Source organism: Panulirus ornatus, chromosome 62, assembly GCF_036320965.1.
Source record: "Panulirus ornatus isolate Po-2019 chromosome 62, ASM3632096v1, whole genome shotgun sequence".
In the NCBI taxonomy this organism is placed as follows: Eukaryota; Metazoa; Arthropoda; class Malacostraca; order Decapoda; family Palinuridae; genus Panulirus; species Panulirus ornatus.
In genome coordinates, this window is record NC_092285.1 from 1,670,026 (window position 1) to 1,694,533 (window position 24,508).

The window sequence follows — 24,508 nt, forward strand, 5'->3', positions numbered from 1 at the left end:
AACCAGGGAATATGTAGCATCCAGGGTAAACCATGGAGGGGTCCACAGGGCATAGATGTACACAGGTAGCTATGGTTTAAGTGCATTACACAACATGACAGCTAGAGAATGGATGTGAGCAGATGTGGCCTTTCTTCATTTGTTCCTGGCACTGCATAATGAGCCAGCACTTTAGTGGTTGTCAAGTTGCATTCCTCTGACCCAGGTAGCTGTCTTTTCTTTCTGCCTCACCAACATGTGAACTACTAGCATTCTGTCCACAAACATATAATCTCTCCTTGTCATACACAACACTTGTTAGCACTTAACTCACACTGCTTATTCTTTGTAATTCTAGATTTTCCTGTGGTGATCACTGTGTGCTAGCCCTGCCTTTTGGCAAAATGGTAGGAACAATAGACAGAAGAAGTAGGGAACACCAAGGCAGGTGCATTAGGTAGAAACGTTAGGTAGAAGTGGTATGTAGGGATATTAAACAAAAGCATTATGTAGACGTAGTCAGTAAGAGCATTTGGTAGAAGCCTCAGTAAACACTGTGCTAGAGTTGCCCTCTGCCAGTGGCCTGTTAAGTGTAAGACACTAAAGGCTAAGAAGCAGAATTGTAGTTCAATAGTTATGGATATTCATTGAGGGAGTTCCAGGTGAGAACACGCATCAGAGATATGACAGATATACAGACTGATATATATCACAAGCAAAATAAAGATAAACCTTTACTATTAAACTATTGAAGTTACCAGTGGGTATGGTTACTCTCCTTTATCACTTGTATTTTGGTATATCTACCTTTTTCATTCTTAAAAATTCAACATCATTTCTGAGTTATGTTTTTTCTTTTCATCTGATATCAAGATTACAGAAAAAATATTTAAAATCTTTACTAGCAAGTACACTTTCATAAATTTTCATTTTACCTTTGGTGAGCTCCAGTTAAGTTTTGGGAAGACACTTCCTCCTAGCTTCTTGATGGCCTCCTTTAACTTGTTATTGTACTCTTCAAACTTTGGACCCTATAACCAGGATTAAAGAAAAATGAGTATTTGTTATGGTACATACAAAGCACTTGTAATAAACCTGACATGCATCATATAAAAGCTGAAACTGCATGAATAAGTTTTACTTTACATTAAGAGGAGTTACTAACTTCCACAACACAGCCTGATGTCTCACAATGATCCCAGTCATCTTCTTCCTCTTCTTCTTCATTCCTCTTATATGTTGGCTCTGGCTGTGAACCTTCAGGAAGAACAAGGGTTCCATTATCTTGCATGTAGGCCAACACCTCCGGAGTCATGGGCAATACAATGCTGAGGAATAAGGGAATCACAATATTTTTACATTATCATAATATCATTGGAAATTATTCAAGTTGGCTGTTACTTGAAATGATTTCCAATATGTTTTAGAATGCTACTCATCCATCAGTTAATACACATTAGCTCAAGAACTTTTTCTGATGCTAAGGTCGTGGCATGTCTACTTCTTAATCACAAAATAATCATAAAGATATGATACAAAAAGTACAGTACACGTAAATACCTGCAGACACTTTCTCAAATGTCCAAATTCTTATCAATATAAATAATATTTGCACAGAGTAAAAAAGTAACATGGAAAACTAAAAGTGTGTAAGGAACTTATTCTTCTTGAATAGTTCTGACAGTCTTCTTCAACTGAGTAATGATAAATCCTAATAGGTACATATGCTTCTTTACAAAACTGGTGGATCAAGGAACTGGAGGTTGAGTGGAGTTGCTTTCAGACTGGTGCATTACTGGCACTTGACTACTGTAAACTGGCTAATCAAAGAGCACCATATCTATGATTGCTCTCTCTATTCTACAGATATCATTTTGGATACTGTTTTCACAAGCTGTCTGCATGTATCCTCACCCAAGGCTTTCAACTGAGATATGTTTCTGGCTGTTGCTAACACCTATTTCTGTATGAAAAGTGGCCATTCAAGGACTGACCATCATGATACCTCCTTCTTTCCCCCAAACAGCTATGCTGTGAAATTTTCTTCCACCTTTCATTATTCCCTCTTCCTATAATCTTTCTACCTTAAAGAGTCAGGGTTACAAACATCTGCAGACATTTGATTAATTTCTATATTTTTCTCTCATTTCATTCTTACCACCAAAGATGGCCTTTAACTAGGACATGTTTTTCCACAGCTACATCGGTCACTTTAAAAAACTGTGGCAGGGCAGTATCAAAAACATTAATGCATGTAAATGTTGTTCAAGGTGTTTTATAGACCATCATGGTGTCATAAACTGAAAAGACTTTTGACAAATGTCTAGAGCTGATGAAAGAATGTACTGTGAAATAGTATGCTAACTAATTTTGAGAAAATAATGCTTATTATTTGCCTTTACAGTAATCAACATTTCATGATGCAATCTTCAAGAAAATGGTACAAATGCTGCAGGTGTGTGAAGCCTTAAGAAACAACCACCTTTCATGGGTCAACAGGGTTTGAAGAAGAGAGATGGTGAGTGAAAAATTGAAGTATTTCATAACCATGTGTTTATGAACTCAATGTTTAGTGTAAAGTCCAAATAAGAATGTGATTTTTCTAACATTAATTATTTATTCATTTTTATTATACTTGATCACCATCTCCCACATCAGCAATTTAGCACCAGGAAACAGATGAAGCATGGCCCATTCACTCATATACACATATATAAACATAAATGCTCAATGGAGAAAAACTGGAGGAAGTAAAGTGTTTTAGATATCTGGGAGTGAACGTAGCAGCAAATGGAACCATGGAAGCGGAAGTGACTCACAGGGTGGGGAAGGGGGCGAAGGTTCTGGGAGCATTGAAGAATGTGTGGAAGGCAAGAACATTATCTTGGAGAGCAAAAATGGGTATGTATGATGGAATAGTGGTTCCAACTATGTTATATGGTTGCAAGACATGGGCTATAGATAGGGTCATGCAGAGGAGGGTGGATGTGGTGGAAATGAAATGTTTGAGGACAATATGTGGTGTGAGGTGGTTTAACCGAGTAAGTAATGAAAAGGTAAGAGAGATGTATGGTAATAAAAAGAGTGTGGTTGAGAGAGCAGAAGAAGGTGTGTTGAAATGGTTTGGACACATGGAGAGAATGAGTGAGGAAAGATTCACAAAGAGGATATGTGTGTCAGAGGTGGAGGAAAGGAGAAGCGGGAGACCAAATTGGAGGTGGAAGGTTGGAGTGAAAAAGATTTTGAGTGGCTGGGGCCTGAACATAAAGGAAGGTAAAAGGCATGCAAGGAATAGAGTGAATTGGAACGATGTGGTATACTGGGGTCAATGTGCTGTCAATGAATTGAACCAGGGAATGTGAAGCATCTGGGGTGAACCATGGAAAGGTCTGTGGAGCCTGGATGTGGAAAAGGAGAAGTGGTTTTGGTGCATTACATATGACAGCTAGAGACTGAGAGTGAACGAATGTGGCCTTTTTCTTTTGTCTTTTCCTGCCGCTAACTTGCTGGAAGTGTGTGTGTGTGTCTGTGTGTGAGAGCTATTTCATGTGTGGCGGGGTAGCGACGGGAATAGATGAAGGCAGCAAGTATGAATATATATGCATGTGTATATGTGTACATGTCTGTGTATGTATATGTATGTATATGTTGAAATGTATATGTATGTGTATGGGCATTTATGTATGTATATGTGGGTGGGGTTGGGCCATTCCTCGTCTGTTTTCCAGTGCTACCTCACTGACGTGGGGACGGTGATCAAGTATAATAACTAAAAAGTGCTCATACATGCACATATACATGTCAAAATATACATACATATACACAGACATATTCACATATAAATATGTGCATATTCATACTTTTGCTTGCCTTCATCTATTCCTGGTGCTACCCTGCCCAACAGAAGACAGCATCACTATCCCCTGCTTCAGCAAGGTAGCGCCACGAAAGCAGACAAAAAAGGTCACATTCGTCCACACTCAATCTCTAACTGTAATGTGTAATGCACTGAAACCACAGCTCGTATCCACATCCAGGCCTCACAGAACTTTTCATGGTTTACCCCAGACATTTCACATGCCCTGATTCAGTCCACTGACAGCACATTGACCCTAGTATAACATATCATTCCAATTCCCTCTATTCCTTGCATGCCTCTCACCTTCCTGTTTGTTCAGGCCTCGATCACTCAAAATCATTTCACTCCATCATTTCATCTCCAATTTGGTCTCCTGCATCTCCTTCTTCCCTCAACCTCTGAAATATATATCCTATTTGTCAATCTTTCCTCACTCATTCTCTCCATATGTCTAAACCACTTCAACACACTCTCCTACTCTCTCAACCACACTCTTTTTATTTCCGAACATCTCTCTTACCCCTTTCATTATTTACTTGATCAAACCATCTCATACCACATGTTGTCCTAAAACATTTCATTTCCAACACATCCACCCTCCTCTGCACCACCCTACTTATAGCCCATGCCCCGCAACCATATAAAATTGCTGGAATTACTATTCTGTCAAACATACCAATTTTTGCTCTCCGAGATAATGTTTTCACCTTTCACACATTTTTCATCGCCCCCAGAACCTTCGCCCCCTCCCCAGCTATGTGAATCATTCCCACTTCCATAGTTCCATTCGCTCCTGAGTCCACTCCCAGACATCTAAAACACTTCACTTCCTCCCAGTTTTTCTCCATTCACACTTACATTCCAGTTAACTTGTCTCTCAACCTTACTAAACCTAACAACCTTGTTCTTATTGACATTTACTCTCAACTTTCTCCTTTAATGCACTTTTCCAAATTCAGTCACCAACCTCTGCAGTTTCTCACTCAAATCAGCCACCAGGGCTGTACTATCGGCGAACAACAAGTGACTTGCTTCCCAGGCCCTATCATACTCAACAGACTGCATACTCACCATAATCTCCAAACTCTTGCATTCATCTCCCTAACCACCCCATCCATAAACAAATAACCAAGGGAGCATCAAACAACCCTTCCGCAGACTGACATTCACTGGGAGCCAATCATTCTCCTCTCTTCTTACTCATGCACATGCCTTACATCCTTGGTAAATACTTTTCGCTGCTTCAAGCAGATTACCTCCCACTCCATACTCTTAAAATCTTCCATCTTTCTATCAACCCTACCATATGCCTTCTCCAGAGCCATAAATGCTACACACAAATCCATCTGTTTTTCTAAGTATTCCTCACATACATTCTTCAAAGCAAGCACCTGATCCACACATCCTCTACCACTTCTGAAACCACATTGCTCTTCCCCAATCTGATGCTCTGTACATGCATTTACCCTTTCAATCAGTACCCTCTCAAATAATTTCCCAGGAATACTCAACAACCTTATGCCTCTGTAATTTGAACACTCACTTTTATCCCCTTTGCCTTTGTACAGTGGCACTAGGCATGCATTCCACCAATCCTCAGGCATTTCATCATGATCCATACATACATTGAATATCCTTACTAACCAATCAACAACAAAGTCACCCCTTTTCTTAATAAATTCTACTGCATTACCATCCATACCTTCCACCTTACCGGCTTTCATCTTCCACAAAGCTTTTACTACCTCTTCTCTGTTTACCAAACCATTTTCCCAGACCCTCTCACTTTGCATACCACCCCAACCAAAACACCCTATATTTGCCACTGTATCATTAAACACATTCAACAAACTTTCAAAATACTCACTCACTCCATCACTCATCACTACTTGGTATTTCCTACCCATTTTCCCCCCTTCACCGATGTTCTCATTTGTTCTCTTGTCTTACGCACGTTATTTACCTCCTTCCAAAACATCTTTTTATTCTAACTAAAACTCAATGATACTCTCTTACCCCAATTCTCATTTGCCCTCTTTTTCACCTCTTGCACATTTCTCTTAACCTCCTGCTGCTTTTTTTTATACATCTCCCAGTCATTTGCACTACTTCTCTGCAAAAATCGTCCAAACACCTCTCTCTTCTCCTTCACTAACAATCTTACTCCTCCATCCCACCTCTCACTACCCTTTCTAATCTGCCCACCTCCCACCTTTCTCATGCCACATGCATCTATTGCGCAACCTGTCATTGCTTCCCTGAATACACCCCATTCCTTCGCCCCCACTCTCCTTACGTCATTTGCTCTCACCTTTTGCCATTCTACACTCAATCAGGATCTCCTGGTACTTCCTCGCACAAGTCTCCTTTCCATTTATCCATCAATAACTTATTATTTGTTATCATTAGATATCAAGTAACCCATCTCAAAGTATGGTTATGAGAAACAGGTCAAATGTTGGGTGTATCATCATAATGGAACGTAAAATACTACTGCATTTAAAAATGAGAAGATGAATTGCTCGTCTAAATGCTACAAATGACATGTGAGTTCTAATAATGGATAATTTTCTTCATTATTGAGATCTCCTCACTGGCTGGTGCCATGCATCATTAAATATAAGATGTAAACAGTGAGTTTAGATGTCTAAAAATATAGTAAAGTCTGACCCTTTTATTTACAAACTTATGAACTCATCTAACATATGTGGAAGAATCAATTTTGATGGAATCAATCAAAGTCACCTTTCAAAAATTTAGATACATTGTGACATCTATTGTAGCACCTCAGTATAAATGGAAATTAGCCATTAATACACCCCGTAAGCAAATTACCTTTCTTATTCATATATTTGTAAATAAGTTTAGAAACAAATTACAAAAAGCTCTACAGAATCTGAATTGAGCAACTGGATTACAGACACCACAGCCCTAACCAACAATTTGTCCCCTCATCAGTAGCAACACTTCGACACCTACCAACAATTTGTCCCCTGATATCTATCAACACTTTGATCTCTGCCAATAAACACTTTGGGCCCTCAACCTACTTTTTCCTCACATAAATTTCACATCTCCAAGGGCCATAACCTTGAGAGATGTATGTGGCAAATCACTGAATAAGCTATCAATGTCAATATCAATAAACCACTTCCCCTAATAAGGGTGAGCCGAGGTTCTAGACAATTCATTCTCAACCAACAGTTTGTCCCCTAAGATTTACCTATACTTCATCCCATACCAACAGATTGTCCCCAAACATTTAACAACAATTCAGTTACTTAAACTATTCAAACCAAATCTAACCAAACCTAACCTAACCTAATGTAGGGGATGAACTGTCAATGAATCCTGGGATATGGGTTTTCAGCAGGGGTCAGAATATGAGCCAACCACTGCAGATGTTCACACGACAATGACAGATTACTTGGGGTTGCCAGTGACATCCCTCGTGTTCTGTATGATACATTTTGATAAAATGCGATACCAACTGCTGTCTTACACACTGAATACTTAGTACAGGGTTCTTTTAACCAATAATTTCCCTCAAAATCAAACCCTCACCATTTTCTGTGAACTTCATCCTATGGAAGTGGGTCGAACAAGATTAAAACGTACACTCAAAATAAACTCTGTAAATAAGAAATCCGTTGGTATTAACTTTATCAAAATTGATCAACTAGAATAGGTGTATTCGCCTTCTGAAAATTACCTTGATTTCTTTATTTTCACTTTTGCATTACTTGGCTCCAATTTGTTCACATCTTCATGACACTCTCTAATATCACTTTATCTATCATCTAAGGTTTATTTAATGTCATTATATCTTCCTGATGCCGTACATCAGTGCTTAATTACAGTCATTATGTCTTAATGATGCTCGTCATTAGTATGTAATACTAAATCTTATTAATGCTCTAAATCAGTCCTGTGAGTTAGGAGTCGACTGACATGCTAATTTTCCCAAAACAATACATTAAATCTGTTGTTGTTATAAGGGAAAACATTACAAAACATGGAAATACTTGAGTAAATCATAACTCATACCTAATAGATGCCCTAATGATACTTGACCTGCCACTGTACGTACATTAGACCTAACTTTGTATAAGTGTCATGTCTGTATGACATCGGATGTCCTAACCCCACATTTTCCCTGGTCTTCACTACCCTTCCCACTTCCTATGGGGTTAGGTTGCCGGAGGGGGGAGGCCTGGTGAACCTACTATATAAACCGGTCATTTTCCTCTCCTTAAAATGTTCACTTTTAATATAAAAACGCTCATCAGAGGCTATCTAAACTCATATTAGTGATACAGTAGAGTAAGAAGAGAGAAGCATGACTGTACAACAGTACACTTACGGTGTACATTGGGTGGGTTAGTCATGGGACGTTACAGTATACATTTACCTTTTAATTGTACATTTCTCGAACCTATCATACCACGAGGGGAAGCTGCAGCTTATCACATCTTTCACTTTCATGATGAATCAGAATGTTGTTGAGTTTTTGTGAGTAAATATGACAAATATTTCCTCCAGTGGCGGCCAGACAGTCTGGCCGACTGACGAAATCGTCTGTCTGTTTACATGAGCGTTGAGGGAACTTCATTTATTTAATAACATCATAATTACTCTATTACCTACCTAATTATAGTAAATTATATCCGTATAGCCTCTGTAATATTATTCATACATATGCCAAAGAAATTACAAGTGTTTTAAAGTAAAACATGAACTTACGCCTTTTTTAAAAGACTTTGATGTATGTTGTGTACTTTTATGTCTGAGTTTGAGCTGTCAAATGAGACCTGGCGGGTCGACCACATATTAATTCTTCACTACATATGTTTGATTTCCTGTATTAGATCCACACTCATTCTTATAACATTTTCATCTGCACTATTCCTTACCTAAATTAAGTTCCTCAATATATCCAGCTCAGCTTAGCTTTCAAAATTGTTTGAAATGAAACATGTGTTATATAGCTATAGATATATTTGATTAAAAGGGAATTCGTTACAGCTTCAAGATAGTTATAATAGAAATATAAAGGTGGGGAGATGATCATAGAACTTATTTATATATATATATATATATATAGGTCCTCACTAAATACCTAGGATTTTGTTACACATCTTAAGAAGTCATTCTGATGATGGAAATGTAGAGGCGGGTTGGTTTCCAGGAAGTCGGCAACCTTCCTCGCTCATCATTTATTCATTTTCTTTCCAAAGTTTCGGAAATATTTGTGAACTACAAAGCGGCTTAGAATCGAAGATCAACCAAGATGTCTTATATTCACCCATTTCTAAATAATGGGTCGAGGACATGGACACTATAATGACACAAAGATTCCCCTTGTGGTACACTACCAGGGAAACAGTAGGTGAGGTATTAGGATATATTGGAATAATATGACAAAATTATGCCAAATGAATTATTCTCTAACATTACTGTACTAATGTCAAGCAGATATATACATGATCAATTTTTAAACAAATTCTATTGGTAAAAGGTTGGCCATCTAAAGTTAATAGGCTGGAAAGTCTTTTCAGGAGAACAAGAGAAGAGGATGTATTCTATTTGACATTAATACATCATACATAGCCATACAAAGTCTGTTAACCATTCATGAAGAAACGCCAGTGATGTTTATTGGTTTCCTATTTACTTTGTAAAAGATTAAGCAGGTAGACTGTTGTAGTGGTGAGGAATAATATGGAACAGGTAAGAAATATGCGACATTAGAGATGTATCTGTTGGTTCTTTTATGTTTGCCACAGTTACTTGTCTCAGTATATGAAAATCCTTGTCTAAATTTCTCATTATAGTGCCACATTTTTCTCTTAAATTGGCTGACATTTTCTGAGCTATATAGTCTTAGAGTTGATTCTAGTCATGCACTACAGTGAGTAAAGTGCTTCCTAATATTTCATTACTTTGATTCTTATAAAGCTTATGCATATTTCTCCCTAAATTATTTCTGCTTTCCTCAAAGAATTTTGTTCAGTCAAACCGTTCCACTCCTTCATAAATCTTAGAAGTTTTAATAAAATCTTTTTTTCTTCTATTTTCCTGTGTTGTGGACAATACCCTCATATCCAGTCATATTCCTCACATGTTTTAGTTAAGGAAATAATGTTGTCCTTTTTCAATATCAATATCCCTGGACTCCAGGCGGGGTCTTACATTAGTTTTATATGAAATACTAAAGTTTTTTAGGCCATGAATACTCGAATGATTTCTCTTTTATTCACAGTATCCCATGAATCTGAATGATTCCAGTAACATGGCTGGAAAATTAAATTTTTGGCCGTAACTTCCAGCTCTTTTTCTTCATCGACTAGAATTAAGTCTGTCTCATTCATAGTATATTGTTTTTAACTACCATGTCCAGGCTATTACACTGTCGTAAGAGGTATAATATATGCTAACCCGACAGTCTTACTTTCATATATTATCTACGCCATATATTCAAGAACATGTGACCTCTCATTCAGGGGGTAATAATCTTAAAACATTTCTAATGTTTACATATTGTGCCTTGACTTTTTACACTATGATCATCTGTCTGTAGCTTAACCATATCTATAGTTTTTATTTTACTTTTTCATAGTCATTTTGAGAATTTAGAGCGAATACTCCATTGAAGACGAAGTCAATTGCTGCAGAGACGGTTCCCAGCCACCATTGTTGTGTTAGCCATCTCTCAAATATTAAACATACATAAAATATATAGAGACTCTACTGCAGCAAATGATATTCAGTTTGGGTGCACCAAGGCAGAGGAAATTGTGGGAAATAAGTTGGCTGATTCTTATTCTCTTTAATTCTAAACGAAATAATGATTATTCCATCTTCAAATTTCACTCATACATCTTATTAGGATAATAAAACACTACTTCCTGATTTTATTATGTGGTTTTCAATGAAGAATGAGTCATGGAATTCTGTTACAGATTCTAATGGTAATGAAACGTCAAATAATATGATGAAAGTTTCCAAATTTCTTGTTCCTTAGAAAGATGCTGACTTACAGTATCAGACTCACTGACAGAAGAATATTTGTCTTTTGAGCATTGCTTTATAAACTCAAAATAGTTGTTAGAATAATTACTTGCAACCAAATAAGTATTTAGTAAGCTTAGAAGAAATTTCACAGGTAGACAAGAGAAGAAATGGTATTCAAGTTCGTACACATTTTAAAGCTTCTACCTCGTCATAAACACAAGTTTCTCCTGAGACATTTGCCCGTTTTATTAAATATTCGTATTAGTGTGACCAGTTTGAGTGATAGTCTTCTGAAGTTTGATGTGGTGAAAGATAATATATTTGCCTGCCTATCATTAGATATTACTGGAACCCCATGATGTACCCCAGTCTACCCTTACCAGCAGCAGACCATATAGGAGTAACAATTGACGAAGGAAAATAATGATCCATATCTTGTAAAGCTTTAATTTTTTTTATACATTATATATATGAGTAACAAATGAATTGAAACCAATCATAACAGGTCAAAATGGATTTTTCAAAAGAATCAGATTTACTGCGAGAACAGAATTAACGTAAACAATGAAGTGTTGTTTTATTGATCTGAAAAAAACAAACAGAATAATTGAATCTTGATATAGATCGAAGGGACAGTAGTATCACGGAAGTGAGCGGTGGAAAAACTGATCCAGATTAATTAGGTGGAAGAAGTAGATGTGGTAAGGCTCTTTAAATGTTGTCGTCTGAGACTTGTCAAATTCCTTTTCAGGTTTGTCATGGGAAGGTCTGCGTGGAAATCCTTTGAGGTGGTTGAGGCGCATGCTGCGGCTCCTGGGACAAGTGGTTACTGCCAATTTGTGGTTGCGTTGTTGGAGAGCTGATGGTGGTGACGGGAGGAGTGGGCGACCCACGTGCTTGATGATGGAGCCCCACAATGATTCCTTCCTCCTCGCACCTGGGGGTACCTGCTGGAGTTGCAAGTCACATGGCCAAGACATCAGGTAATCCAGTAGTACAGTTGTTAAGAGTAATTCAACTGCCTGAGTGCCGTCCTGAGGCGATACCCAGGTATATAAGAGGGAGAGTGGACAGATAAATCATGGACCACGTGCATAGTGCGTGTGTGTGTGTACGTGGTGTTAGAATGATCTTTAACACAGTAAAGATGTTTCAGTTGGTGGATGTAACTTACGTTGACGGCCTTCATGATCCCGGCAGTTGATACAACCAACCACCCAGATCCATCATGGAGGCGGTCTGGGAGGCAAAAGTATCCTTTGGAATAGGTACCTGGCTGATTGGTGGATCCATGGGAGATGAGGAGTGATTGGTGGATGCATGGGAGATGGACTGATTGGTGGATGCATGGGAAATGAGTGATTGGTGGATGCATGGGAGATGAGGAGTGATTGGTGGATGCATGGGAGATGAGGAGTGATTGGTGGATCCATGGGAGATGAGGAGTGATTGGTGGATGCATGGGAGATGAGGAGTGATTGGTGGATCCATGGGAGATGAGGAGTGATTGGTGGATCCATGGGAGATGAGGAGTGATTGGTGGATGCATGGGAGATGAGGAGTGATTGGTGGATGCATGGGAGATGAGCACTGATTGGTGGATGCATGGGAGATGAGTGATCGGTGGGAGATGAGGAGTGATTGGTGGATGCATGGGAGATGAGGAGTGATTGGTGGATGCATGGGAGATGAGGAGTGATTGGTGGATGCATGGGAGATGAGGAGTGATTGGTGGATCCATGGGAGATGAGGAGTGATTGGTGGATCCATGGGAGATGAGGAGTGATTGGTGGATCCATGGGAGATGAGGAGTGATTGGTGGATCCATGGGAGATGAGGAGTGATTGGTGGATCCATGGGAGATGAGTGATTGGTGGATGCATGGGAGATGAGTGATTGGTGGATGCATGGGAGATGAGGAGTGATTGGTGGATCCATGGGAGATGAGGAGTGATTGGTGGATCCATGGGAGATGAGGAGTGATTGGTGGAGATGCGATGGGAGATGAGAGTGAATTGGTGATGCATGGGAGATGAGGAGTGATTGGTGGATGCATGGGAGATGAGCACTGATTGGTGGATCCATGGGAGATGAGGAGTGATTGGTGGATCCATGGGAGATGAGGAGTGATTGGTGGATCCATGGGAGATGAGTGATTGGTGGATCCATATGAGATGAGTGATTGGTGGATCCATATGAGATGTGTGATTGGTTGATCCATGGGAGATGAGGAGTGATTGGTGGATCCATGGGAGATGAGGAGTGCAGGTGAGGTCACACATGGTGACCTGCCGCCGTGTCTCGTCCTAACAAGGTTACAATGTGGAGCATCACTGGGTCGTTACACATGTTCTTCATTTGTTCTAAATGGACACTAGGCAAGGGAGGCAGAATCATCTGGGGGTTACTAAAGAAGGCGGCTGGACCTGGTTTAGAGAGAAGGGATGTTGGGCAGTTAAAGTATGGGAGTGGCTGGTGGTGAGAGAACTATGACAGGAGCGGTCGAGGAAGATGGATGGTTAGCACTACATAAAAGGCTTCCAATTTCTCTTTCGGGTAACTCCACTCCCCACATGCCCAAACCACCGTAAATTATTACATTTCACCCACTATTATATCACCCCACAATTCATTCCCTTTGCATTCTCTCATACGCCACTTCATTTCTTTCTTTATTCCATCTAGTCATTCCACATGTTCTTCTCAAACAGTTCTTTTCCAAAGCCTTGATTCTTGACTTTGACTCATTCTATGTTCATGTTTCAGCTGTATAGGTCAAGGTAAGGAGGAATGTGTTGTCCCTTAATCCTATCTTCACTTCCATACTTACACCTATACTCTTTACTATTATATAAATGAACCCAGTGACCCTTCTACCCTGTTTTGTTCTCTCCTTTAATATCACCCAAGTTACTAACTTACACAAAATGGCTACTAATACTTAAAAGTCTCACACCTCTTCCAGTCTTCTATCCCAGTATCTCTAACTCACTTTAGTACACTTAGTTTTACTCTACAGCATTTTGCTAGATCTCTACTTTCTTTCCTTTTGAACACCAAATACCATTACTCTTCTTTTATTCGCCTTTATCTTCAGTTGCCTACATTAACTCATTTTGTAAAACATACTTACAACCTTCTGCAACTCTTTCACTCTCAGCAAATAATACAGTATCATCGGTAAACAAGCTTGTCATACCTCACTACCACACTCCATCTTTGCACCCCCTTTTCCTAATTTTGCTTTCACCTCTCCATTCACATATATGTTAACAAGCCACGGTGACATCACACAGCCCTGCTTCACATCCATATGTATACTGCAGTTTTCACTAAACTTCCATCCACTCTTACACATACTTTTGCAGCTCCATAGAATGCTGTCACATCCAGCCGTTGTTTCCCTACCTCAGATATCCTCAACATGTCCCGTAAGTATTCTGCTCATCTCTGTCATATGTTTTCTCTACATCCATATCCATAAGAGCTTCATACAGCTCTTCTTTTGCTAGTTACTTTTCCACAGCCAATTTCACCACAAAACTGATCTATACATTTATCTTTAAATCCACTTGCTCCTCACTTACTCTGTATTCTGTCACTTCCTTCACCCTATCAGTCTACACTTGCATACACTCTTCCTGGTATATTTAACAGACTTATTCCCTTATAATTGCAATGCACATTTTTTTGCTTCTTTTCCTTAATATAAAGAAACAGTAACAGCTTTCACCCACTCTTCAGGCACAACCTTGTTTCTATGCTAAATTACATATCAAATGCATCCACTCTATTACACTTTCTCCTCCATACTTCAACATTTCAACCATAATCCTATCCACTCAAGGTGACTTTCCAACATTCAGCCTCAGTACTGCTCTTTCTACCCCCATTCTTGTTATCAAACCTTGCACTTGTATCCTTTTCCTTCCATCCTCCATACCCAGTTCCTGTTACATCTGCTGCCTCACTTTCTCCCACATTCTTCAGTCCTTTGAATACTCTTTTCACCTTCCTTTGACTTCCTCCTTTAGATTCAGTAGTTCTCCTTCCCTACCTCTCACATTAACATTTCCACTCTTACATCTATTTATTTATTTTTTATTTATTTTGCTTTGTCGCTGTCTCCCGCGTTTGCGAGGTAGCGCAAGGAAACAGACGAAAGAAATGGCACAACCCACCCCCACACACGCAAATATACATACCTATACATCTCAATGTACACATATATAAACACACACAGACACATACATATATATACCCATGCACACAATTCCCACTGCCTGCCCCTATTCATTCCCATCGCCACCTCGCCACACATGGAATACTATCCCCCTCCCCCCTCATGTGTGCGAGGTAGCACTAGGAAAAGACAACAAAGGCCTCATTCGTTCACACTCAGTCTCCAGCTGTCACGCAATAATGCCCAAAACCACAGCTCCCTTTCCACATCCAGGCCCCACACAACTTTCCATGGTTTACCCCAGATGCTTCACATGCCCTGATTCAATCCACTGACAGCACGTCAACCCCGGTATACCACATCGATCCAATTCACTCTATTCCTTGCCCGCCTTTCACCCTCCTGCATGTTCAGGCCCCGATCACACAAAACCTTTTTCACTCCATCTCTCCACCTCCAATTTGGTCTCCCACTTCTCCTCGTTCCCTCCACCTCCGACACATATATCCTCTTGGTCAATCTTTCCTCACTCATTCTCTCCATGTGCCCAAACCATTTCAAAACACCCTCTTCTGCTCTCTCAACCACGCTCTTTTTATTTCCACACATCTCTCTTACCCTTACATTACTTACTCGATCAAACCACCTCACACCACACATTGTCCTCAAACATCTCATTTCCAGCACATCCACCCTCCTGTGCACAACTCTATCAATAGCCCACGCCTCGCAACCGTACAACATTGTTGGAACCACTATTCCTTCAAACATACCCATTTTTGCTTTCCGAGATAATGTTCTCGACTTCCACACATTCTTCAAGGCTCCCAGGATTTTCGCCCCCTCCCCCACCCTATGATTCACTTCCGCTTCCATGGTTCCATCCACTGCCAGATCCACTCCCAGATATCTAAAACACTTTACTTCCTCCAGTTTTTCTCCATTCAAACTTACCTCCCAATTGACTTGACCCTCAACCCTACTGTACCTAATAACCTTGCTCTTATTCACATTTACTCTTAACTTTCTTCTTTCACACACTTTACCAAACTCAGTCACCAGCTTTTGCAGTTTCTCACATGAATCAGCCACCAGCACTGTATCATCAGCGAACGACAACTGACTCACTTCCCAAGCTCTCTCATCCACAACAGACTTCATACTTGCCCCTCTTTCCAAAACTCTTGCATTCACCTCCCTAACAACCCCATCCATAAACAAATTAAACAACCATGGAGACATCACACACCCCTGCCGCAAACCTACATTCACTGAGAACCAATCACTTTCCTCTCTTCCTACACGTACACATGCCTTACATCCTCGATAAAAACTTTTCACTGCTTCTAACAACTTGCCTCCCACACCATATATTCTTAATACCTTCCACAGAGCATCTCTATCAACTCTATCATATGCCTTCTCCAGATCCATAAATGCTACATACAAATCCATTTGCTTTTCTAAGTATTTCTCACATACATTCTTCAAAGCAAACACCTGATCCACACATCCTCTACCACTTCTGAAACCACACTGCTCTTCCCCAATCTGATGCTCTGTACATGCCTTCACCCTCTCAATCAATACCCTCCCATATAATTTACCAGGAATACTCAACAAACTTATACCTCTGTAACTCTTACATCTACCTCTCCTTTTTCACCTCTAACACAACATTTCTAATCTCATTTGGCCACCGTGCATTTCTTTTTTATTCCTATATATCACAACCTTGTATCCACCTAGTAATTCTACAACCTTTGACAGTCATTCTCGAAACATTTTGAACACTTCATTCACTTCTGACTGCATCCCTATTCTAATTGAACTTCAATCTAAACTTGTGGTCAACCTTTCATAGAGCATCTTGCTTTTTTTCCGATTCATATTCTCACTTGCCACTTTTACCTTTCTATTCTTATCAACACTATACCTCTGCTTCTCCCTGATCCTCACCCAACAAGAAATGCATAATGGCCAGTCTCCAAAGAATCCTCTCACAACTCTGCCATTCAGCACAGCCTTTCTCAACATTTCATCGACTGATGTAGTCAGACCCTTTTGTTCTTCTCTTTCATTACTACTCATCCATGTATATCTGTAGATCATCTTGTGCTGAAAAAAGGTGTTTGCAAGGAATAAACCCCTCTCAGCACAGGCATCCACGAGATAACTTTCATTCTTATTTACTCCAGGCTCTCCCCATTTACCAACTATCTTGCTGATTTCATCACATTCCACCATTGCAGTCATATTACCCATTACAGCTAACTTCCTCTCTTTCTCAAAACCATTTATTCAGTCATTCAGATTTCTCCAGAATCATTTCATTTCATCCTTACCCCACACAGTCTTCATATCTTCGGGTACATATCCAGACTTAACAATTCCAGTCTTTCCTTTCACCCACACTATTCTTGATCCATTCCATCCATGCTTTGTAATACTCTCAAATACTCTCAGTGATAGAACAATTGTATTAGAATTTTCATTCATTCCCATCTATATCACTTATCCTTCAATGCCCTTTCCACAGCTTGTATTCATCACTTCCATTTTCACTCCATACTCTCTGCCCAGGGATGTGGATTTCCCCAGTCTTTAGCACATCCAAACTAAAACTTTTAAATTTCTCCACAAGTTCCCTCCTTTTACTCTCATCAGTCTTTCCATTTAGGTTCAAAACCATTACCCTCAACTGCTCAACCCTTTTACTCTTGCACATAACTGGTAGACTCTAGTGTTGCTCCTTAACCTTTGTTGCTTTGCCCTTGAGAGGCCACTGGCAAAGGGCAACTCAGGGCAACTTCAGCACAGTGTTTCTCAGTGGCTGTGGGGCTCTCATGTTATCCGAAAAACTAAAACCCCAGAACACCTCCTGAATTTTCTGTGCCATCAAGTATCCTTTTAACCTTGGAAACTGCCAGCATTCACTGACTCCTTGGTTAGTTTATTACAACCATTCACCACTCTTACACTAAACCAGTGCTTTACATCCATTATCTTTTTGCTTAGCTTCTCATGGTATATGGCAGTGCATCTCTTGAAGAACTGTTAGCTGTCAGCATCATCCAGCTGGTTTAGAAATCTAACGGCTGTTATCAGGTCTCCCATTCTCTTCTTTATGATGGACAGCTTTGTAGCCCTCAGCCTCTTGCTGTACCTCAGTCCTCTTGATTTAGATACAGTACCAGTTGCCCTCACATCAGACCTTTGTATTTCTTAAGATGAGGTGACCAAACTGGCAAGGCATAATTCAACTTTGGTCTGGTGTATGCAATGAATAGTTAAAGATTTCCTTATCCATGAATATGAATACAATGCTTTTACTATATTTGTCTGCAGGCAGTTTGCTTATTTCACAGTCTTAAGTGCAGCTCTGGTAAAAGTTTAGTGATATCTCTGTCACACACATACCTCTATGCTTTTGCTCCTTATCCTCTTGCCATCCAACTAATTGTTCACCTTTAATCTGCTTAAATATTCTGGGAATGGAACATGGAAGATATTTGTGAAGGTAAACCAGCTATATTTATTCATTACTGCCTTATAATGTTTTATCACTTAAATATTTCATGTGATTTTTTTCTGTATTTTCTAATTTCCTGCATAAGCAACGTAGCACTAGGAACAGACAAAGAGATGGCCTCTTTGGCTCAAATTCAATCTCTGGCTGTCATGTATAATATAACTAAACAGATCCATCCATCCACAACTAGATCCTGCAGACCTTTTCATGGTGTCCTCCAATCGTTTCACATTCCCTGGTGTAGCCCATTCCATAGTATATTTATTTCTGTATTGTTTTCTGGTTCACACTCTTGTGGAAAGACAGTTTGAAGTCACTCTATGATCCATAAAATTCCAAAATCATAAAATGGTTTGGTCTTAAGCATTATAGACTTGCAAGATTATGGAACCTGGATTATTTCATATAAAAATATATGCCAGGCAACAAACAGAAGGAATAAACAATAATATTTTAAACCTGAAAGCAACCAGGTCAAGATGATACAAAATCATCAGCAAGATTAATTCCTGGAAACATACCAAAAAAGCTTGAGACAAAGATTTATGACTGTCTAGCAATGAAGTTGAAGTGAAAATTCAATGCGATCCTTGGAGATCTAAGAAATTGAAATGGAGTGCCCACAAGAATTGCTTAAAAGAACATTAGACTCATGGCTGAAAACAGTACCAGAATAGGTGATTACAACAAAGGAATAGCTGCTGAAAAATATAGCATTCAACAAGCAAAACAAATGATGGGATGAGGAGAGCTATGTCATTCTTCAACATACAAGTGGTGAGCAATATGCGCTAATGCTGCTATCCAGGCAAAATCCTGTTGTAGATACTCTTACTTATGTAGGGTACAGTTGACTTTGCAGTATTAAACTTGCAAGAAATCTCTGCTCTGGGTGTTCCTTGCCTTCCTCTTAAGATAGCTACCTTTTTTCATTTTCAGTATTGAAAACCTTCCTTACTTCCTCTTCTCAAAATTGTAAGGGGAATGACTCTGTTTTCCAGTAAGTAATCTAAAAGTGTGAATAAACGTAACCTTTACACTGTTTAATGAGCACCAGAAGCATGAAAACAAATAAGTGTCTGGTGGCTGGCTTGCTACCCTCTGCAGTTGGAAAGTTAACATACTTTCCAGGAGAGTATTCAATTCACAAAATATTAAAAAAATCTACTATTTTTAAAAGGCAGCTTTTGGATTTGCAGTACTTGCGAGTAATGTATACTCATGAAATAGCAACTTCTTCCTGCTACTATGCTTGGTTTTTGTGGAGTTAAGCTGTAAAGGAACAGTATTTCATTTTTTTTTTTTTTTTTTTTTTTGTCGCTGTCTCCCGCGTTTGCGAGGTAGCGCAAGGAAACAGACGAAAGAAATGGCCCAACCCACCCCCATACACATGTATATACATACGTCCACACACGCAAATATACATACCTACACAGCTTTCCATGGTTTACCCCAGACGCTTCACATGCCCTGATTCAGTCCACTGACAGCACGTCAACCCCGGTATACCACATCGCTCCAATTCACTCTATTCCTTGCCCTCCTTTCTCCCTCCTGCATGTTCAGGCCCCGATCACACAAAATCTTTTTCACTCCATCTTTCCACCTCCAATTTGGTCTCCCTCTTCTCCTCGTTCCCTCCACCTCTGACACATATATCCTCTTGGTCAATCTTTCCTCACTCATTCTCTCCATGTGCCCAAACCATTTCAAAACACCCTCTTCTGCTCTCTCAACCACGCTCTTTTTATTTCCACACATCTCTCTTACCCTTACGTTACTTACTCGATCAAACCACCTCACACCACACATTGTCCTCAAACATCTCATTTCCAGCACATCCATCCTCCTGCGCACAACTCTATCCATAGCCCACGCCTCGCAACCATACAACATTGTTGGAACCACTATTCCTTCAAACATACCCATTTTTGCTTTCCGAGATAATGTTCTCGACTTCCACACATTCTTCAAGGCTCCCAGAATTTTCGCCCCCTCCCCCACCCTATGATCCACTTCCGCTTCCATGGTTCCATCCGCTGCCAGATCCACTCCCAGATATCTAAAACACTTCACTTCCTCCAGTTTTTCTCCATTCAAACTTACCTCCCAATTGACTTGACCCTCAACCCTACTGTACCTAATAACCTTGCTCTTATTCACATTTACTCTTAACTTTCTTCTTTCACACACTTTACCAAACTCAGTCATCAGCTTCTGCAGTTTCTCACATGAATCAGCCACCAGCGCTGTATCATCAGCGAACAACAACTGACTCACTTCCCAAGCTCTCTCATCCCCAACAGACTTCATACTTGCCCCTCTTTCCAAAACTCTTGCATTCACCTCCCTAACAACCCCATCCATAAACAAATTAAACAACCATGGAGACATCACACACCCCTGCCGCAAACCTACATTCACTGAGAACCAATCACTTTCCTCTCTTCCTACACGTACACATGCCTTACATCCTCGATAAAAACTTTTCACTGCTTCTAACAACTTGCCTCCCACACCATATATTCTTAATACCTTCCACAGAGCATCTCTATCAACTCTATCATATGCCTTCTCCAGATCCATAAATGCTACATACAAATCCATTTGCTTTTCTAAGTATTTCTCACATACATTCTTCAAAGCAAACACCTGATCCACACATCCTCTAACCACTTCTGAAACCACACTGCTCTTCCCCAATCTGATGCTCTGTACATGCCTTCACCCTCTCAATCAATATCCTCCCATTTAATTTACCAGGAATACTCAACAAACTTATACCTCTGTAATTTGAGCACTCACTCTTATCCCCTTTGCCTTTGTACAATGGCACTATGCACGCATTCCGCCAATCCTCAGGCACCTCACCATGAGTCATACATACATTAAATAACCTTACCAACCAGTCAACAATACAGTCACCCCCTTTTTTAATAAATTCCACTGCAATACCATCCAAACCTGCTGCCTTGCCGGCTTTCATCTTCCGCAAAGCTTTTACTACCTCTTCTCTGTTTACCAAATCATTTTCCCTAACCCTCTCACTTTGCACACCACCTCGACCAAAACACCCTATATCTGCCACTCTATCATCAAACACCTTCAACAAACCTTCAAAATACTCACTCCATCTCCTTCTCACATCACCACTACTTGTTATCACCTCCCCATTTGCGCCCTTCACTGAAGTTCCCATTTGCTCCCTTGTCTTACGCACTTTATTTACCTCCTTCCAGAACATCTTTTTATTCTCCCTAAAATTTAATGATACTCTCTCACCCCAACTCTCATTTGCCCTTTTTTTCACCTCTTGCACCTTTCTCTTGACCTCCTGTCTCTTTCTTTTATACATCTCCCACTCAATTGCATTTTTTCCCTGCAAAAATCGTCCAAATGCCTCTCTCTTCTCTTTCACTAATACTCTTACTTCTTCATCCCACCACTCACTACCCTTTCTAATCAACCCACCTCCCACTCTTCTCATGCCACAAGCATCTTTTGCGCAATCCATCACTGATTCCCTAAATACATCCCATTCCTCCCCCACTCCCCTTACTTCCATTGTTCTCACCTTTTTCCATTCTGTACTCAGTCTCTCCTGGTACTTCCTCACACAAGTCTCCTTCCCAAGCTCACTTACTCTCACCACCCTCTTCACCCCAACATTCACTCTTCTTTTCTGAAAACCCATACAAATCTTCACCTTAGCCTCCACAAGATAATGATCAGACATCCCTCCAGTTGCACCTCTCAGCACATTAACATCCAAAAGTCTCTCTTTCGCGCGCCTGTCAATTAACACGTAATCCAATAATGCTCTCTGGCCATCTCTCCTACTTACATAAGTATACTTATGTATATCTCGCTTTTTAAACCAGGTATTCCCAATCATCAGTCCTTTTTCAGCACATAGATCTACAAGCTCTTCACCATTTCCATTTACAACACTGAACACCCCATGTATACCAATTATTCCCTCAACTGCCACATTACTCACCTTTGCATTCAAATCACCCATCACTATAACCCGGTCTCGTGCCTCAAAACCACTAACACACTCTTTCAGCTGCTCCCAAAACACTTGCCTCTCATGATCTTTCTTCTCATGCCCAGGTGCATATGCACCAATAATCACCCATCTCTCTCCATCAACTTTCAGTTTTACCCATATTAATCGAGAATTTACTTTCTTACATTCTATCACATACTCCCACAACTCCTGTTTCAGGAGTACTGCTGCTCCTTCCCTTGCTCTTGTCCTCTCACTAACCCCTGACTTTACTCCCAAGACATTCCCAAACCACTCTTCCCCTTTACCCTTGAGCTTCGTTTCACTCAGAGCCAAAACATCCAGGTTCTTTTCCTCAAACATACTACCTATCTCTCCTTTTTTCACATCTTGGTTACATCCACACACATTTAGGCACCCCAATCTGAGCCTTCGAGGAGGATGAGCACTCCCCGCGTGACTCCTTCTTCTGTTTCCCAGTTAAAAACTATAATAATGGAAGTAATTTATCTTGGTCATGAACAGTGGGTAACTCAGATATAATGGTGATTATAGATACAGATTAATTAAATTCAAAAGCTAAAGATATGATAGACATTGATTTAGAAAGCTTTTTAGAAGCTGGCATCACAAAGAGCATCAAAACATGACGTGTTGGCACATTGCACAAGTCCAGTCCATTGTGAAATGTGGAATCCTTTAGGAAAAAACTAAAACTAAACAGGTAAACAGATACAACTTGTCATAACATACCCATAATTTTGGTTTTACTGTTAGTGGTGTTGTGGTTATACGTACAGATCACAATGCATTCACTAGCCGCCTGAAGTCAAGTGCATAGTTCAAATCCTGGTTGTGGCAGTTGATACATATTCATCCCAGCTGTTCATTCTTTCCTAGGGCTTTGTTTAGGGTATATAGACTTCTTTTTTTTATCCCTGGGGATATGGGTGAAAAAATACTTCCCATGTATTCTCTGCATGTCGTAGAAGGCGACTAAAAGGGGAGGGAGTGTGGGGCTGGAAATCCTCCCCTTGTTTTCAATTTTCCAAAAGAAGGAACACAGAAGGGGGCTAAGTGAGGATATTCCCTCAAAGGCTCAGTCCTCTGTTATTAACACTACCTTGCTAAAGTGGAAAATGGCGAACAGTATAAGAGAGAGAAGAAGAGATTTCATTTTGATACTTGGTCACTGTTGCTCATGTAAGCGAGTAGTGCCAGGAATAAACTAAGAAAGGCCACATCCACTCACATCCATTCTCTAGCTGTCATGTGCAATGCATCGAAACCACAGCTCCCTATCTCCAACCAGCCCCACATACCTTTCCATGGTTTACCCTGGATGGTTCACATGCCTTGGTTCAGTCCATGGACAGTACGTTGACTTCTATATTCCACATTGTTCCAATTCAGTCTATCCCTTGCAAGCCTTTCATCCTCCTGCATGTTCAGGCCCTGATTGGTCAAAATCTTTCTCACTCCAGCCTTCCATCTCCAGTTTGGTCTCCCTATTCTCCATGCTCCCTGCACTTCTGACACATATATCCTCTTTGTCAGCCTTTTCTCATTCTTTTCAACTGTCCAAACCATTTCAGCACCCCCTCTTCAGCTCTCTTAACCACATTCATTTTATTACCACACCGCTCTCTTACCCATTCATTTCTTATTGGATCAAACCACCTCACACCACATTTTGTCCTTAGGCATTTAATTTCCGACACATTCACCCTTCTCAACACTGCCTTATCTATATCCCATTCTTCACATCCATATAATATTTTTAGGACAACTTTACCTTCAAACATACCCATTTTTACCCTCTCTTAACTCTCTTTCCACACATTCTTCAGCACTTCCAAAACCCTCGCCCCCTCACCCATCCTATGATCGACTGTCACTTCCATGGTTCCATTTGCTACCATGTCCATT

General features: G+C 40.1%; 1 protein-coding gene and 1 long non-coding RNA gene across 2 annotated transcripts in view; one reads left to right on the top strand and one right to left on the bottom strand.

Annotated features, from left to right (window-relative positions):
* Window positions 1–8,430, bottom strand: part of LOC139745688 (translation initiation factor eIF2 assembly protein-like) — a 41,093-nt gene extending 32,663 nt beyond the window's left edge. The window contains exons 1-3 of the mRNA XM_071656118.1: window positions 8,250–8,430; window positions 1,145–1,307; window positions 915–1,010 (exon numbers count right to left, since the gene is read on the bottom strand). Coding sequence (XP_071512219.1) covers window positions 915–1,010; window positions 1,145–1,307; window positions 8,250–8,323 — 333 coding nt within the window. The 5' untranslated portion in view covers window positions 8,324–8,430. The remainder of the gene's footprint in view (window positions 1–914; window positions 1,011–1,144; window positions 1,308–8,249) is intronic.
* Window positions 1–24,508, top strand: part of LOC139745690 (uncharacterized) — a 106,458-nt gene that overhangs the window by 37,756 nt on the left and 44,194 nt on the right. The window contains exons 3-4 of the long non-coding RNA XR_011711916.1: window positions 2,384–2,497; window positions 11,604–11,835. This is a non-coding gene — a long non-coding RNA (uncharacterized lncRNA). The remainder of the gene's footprint in view (window positions 1–2,383; window positions 2,498–11,603; window positions 11,836–24,508) is intronic.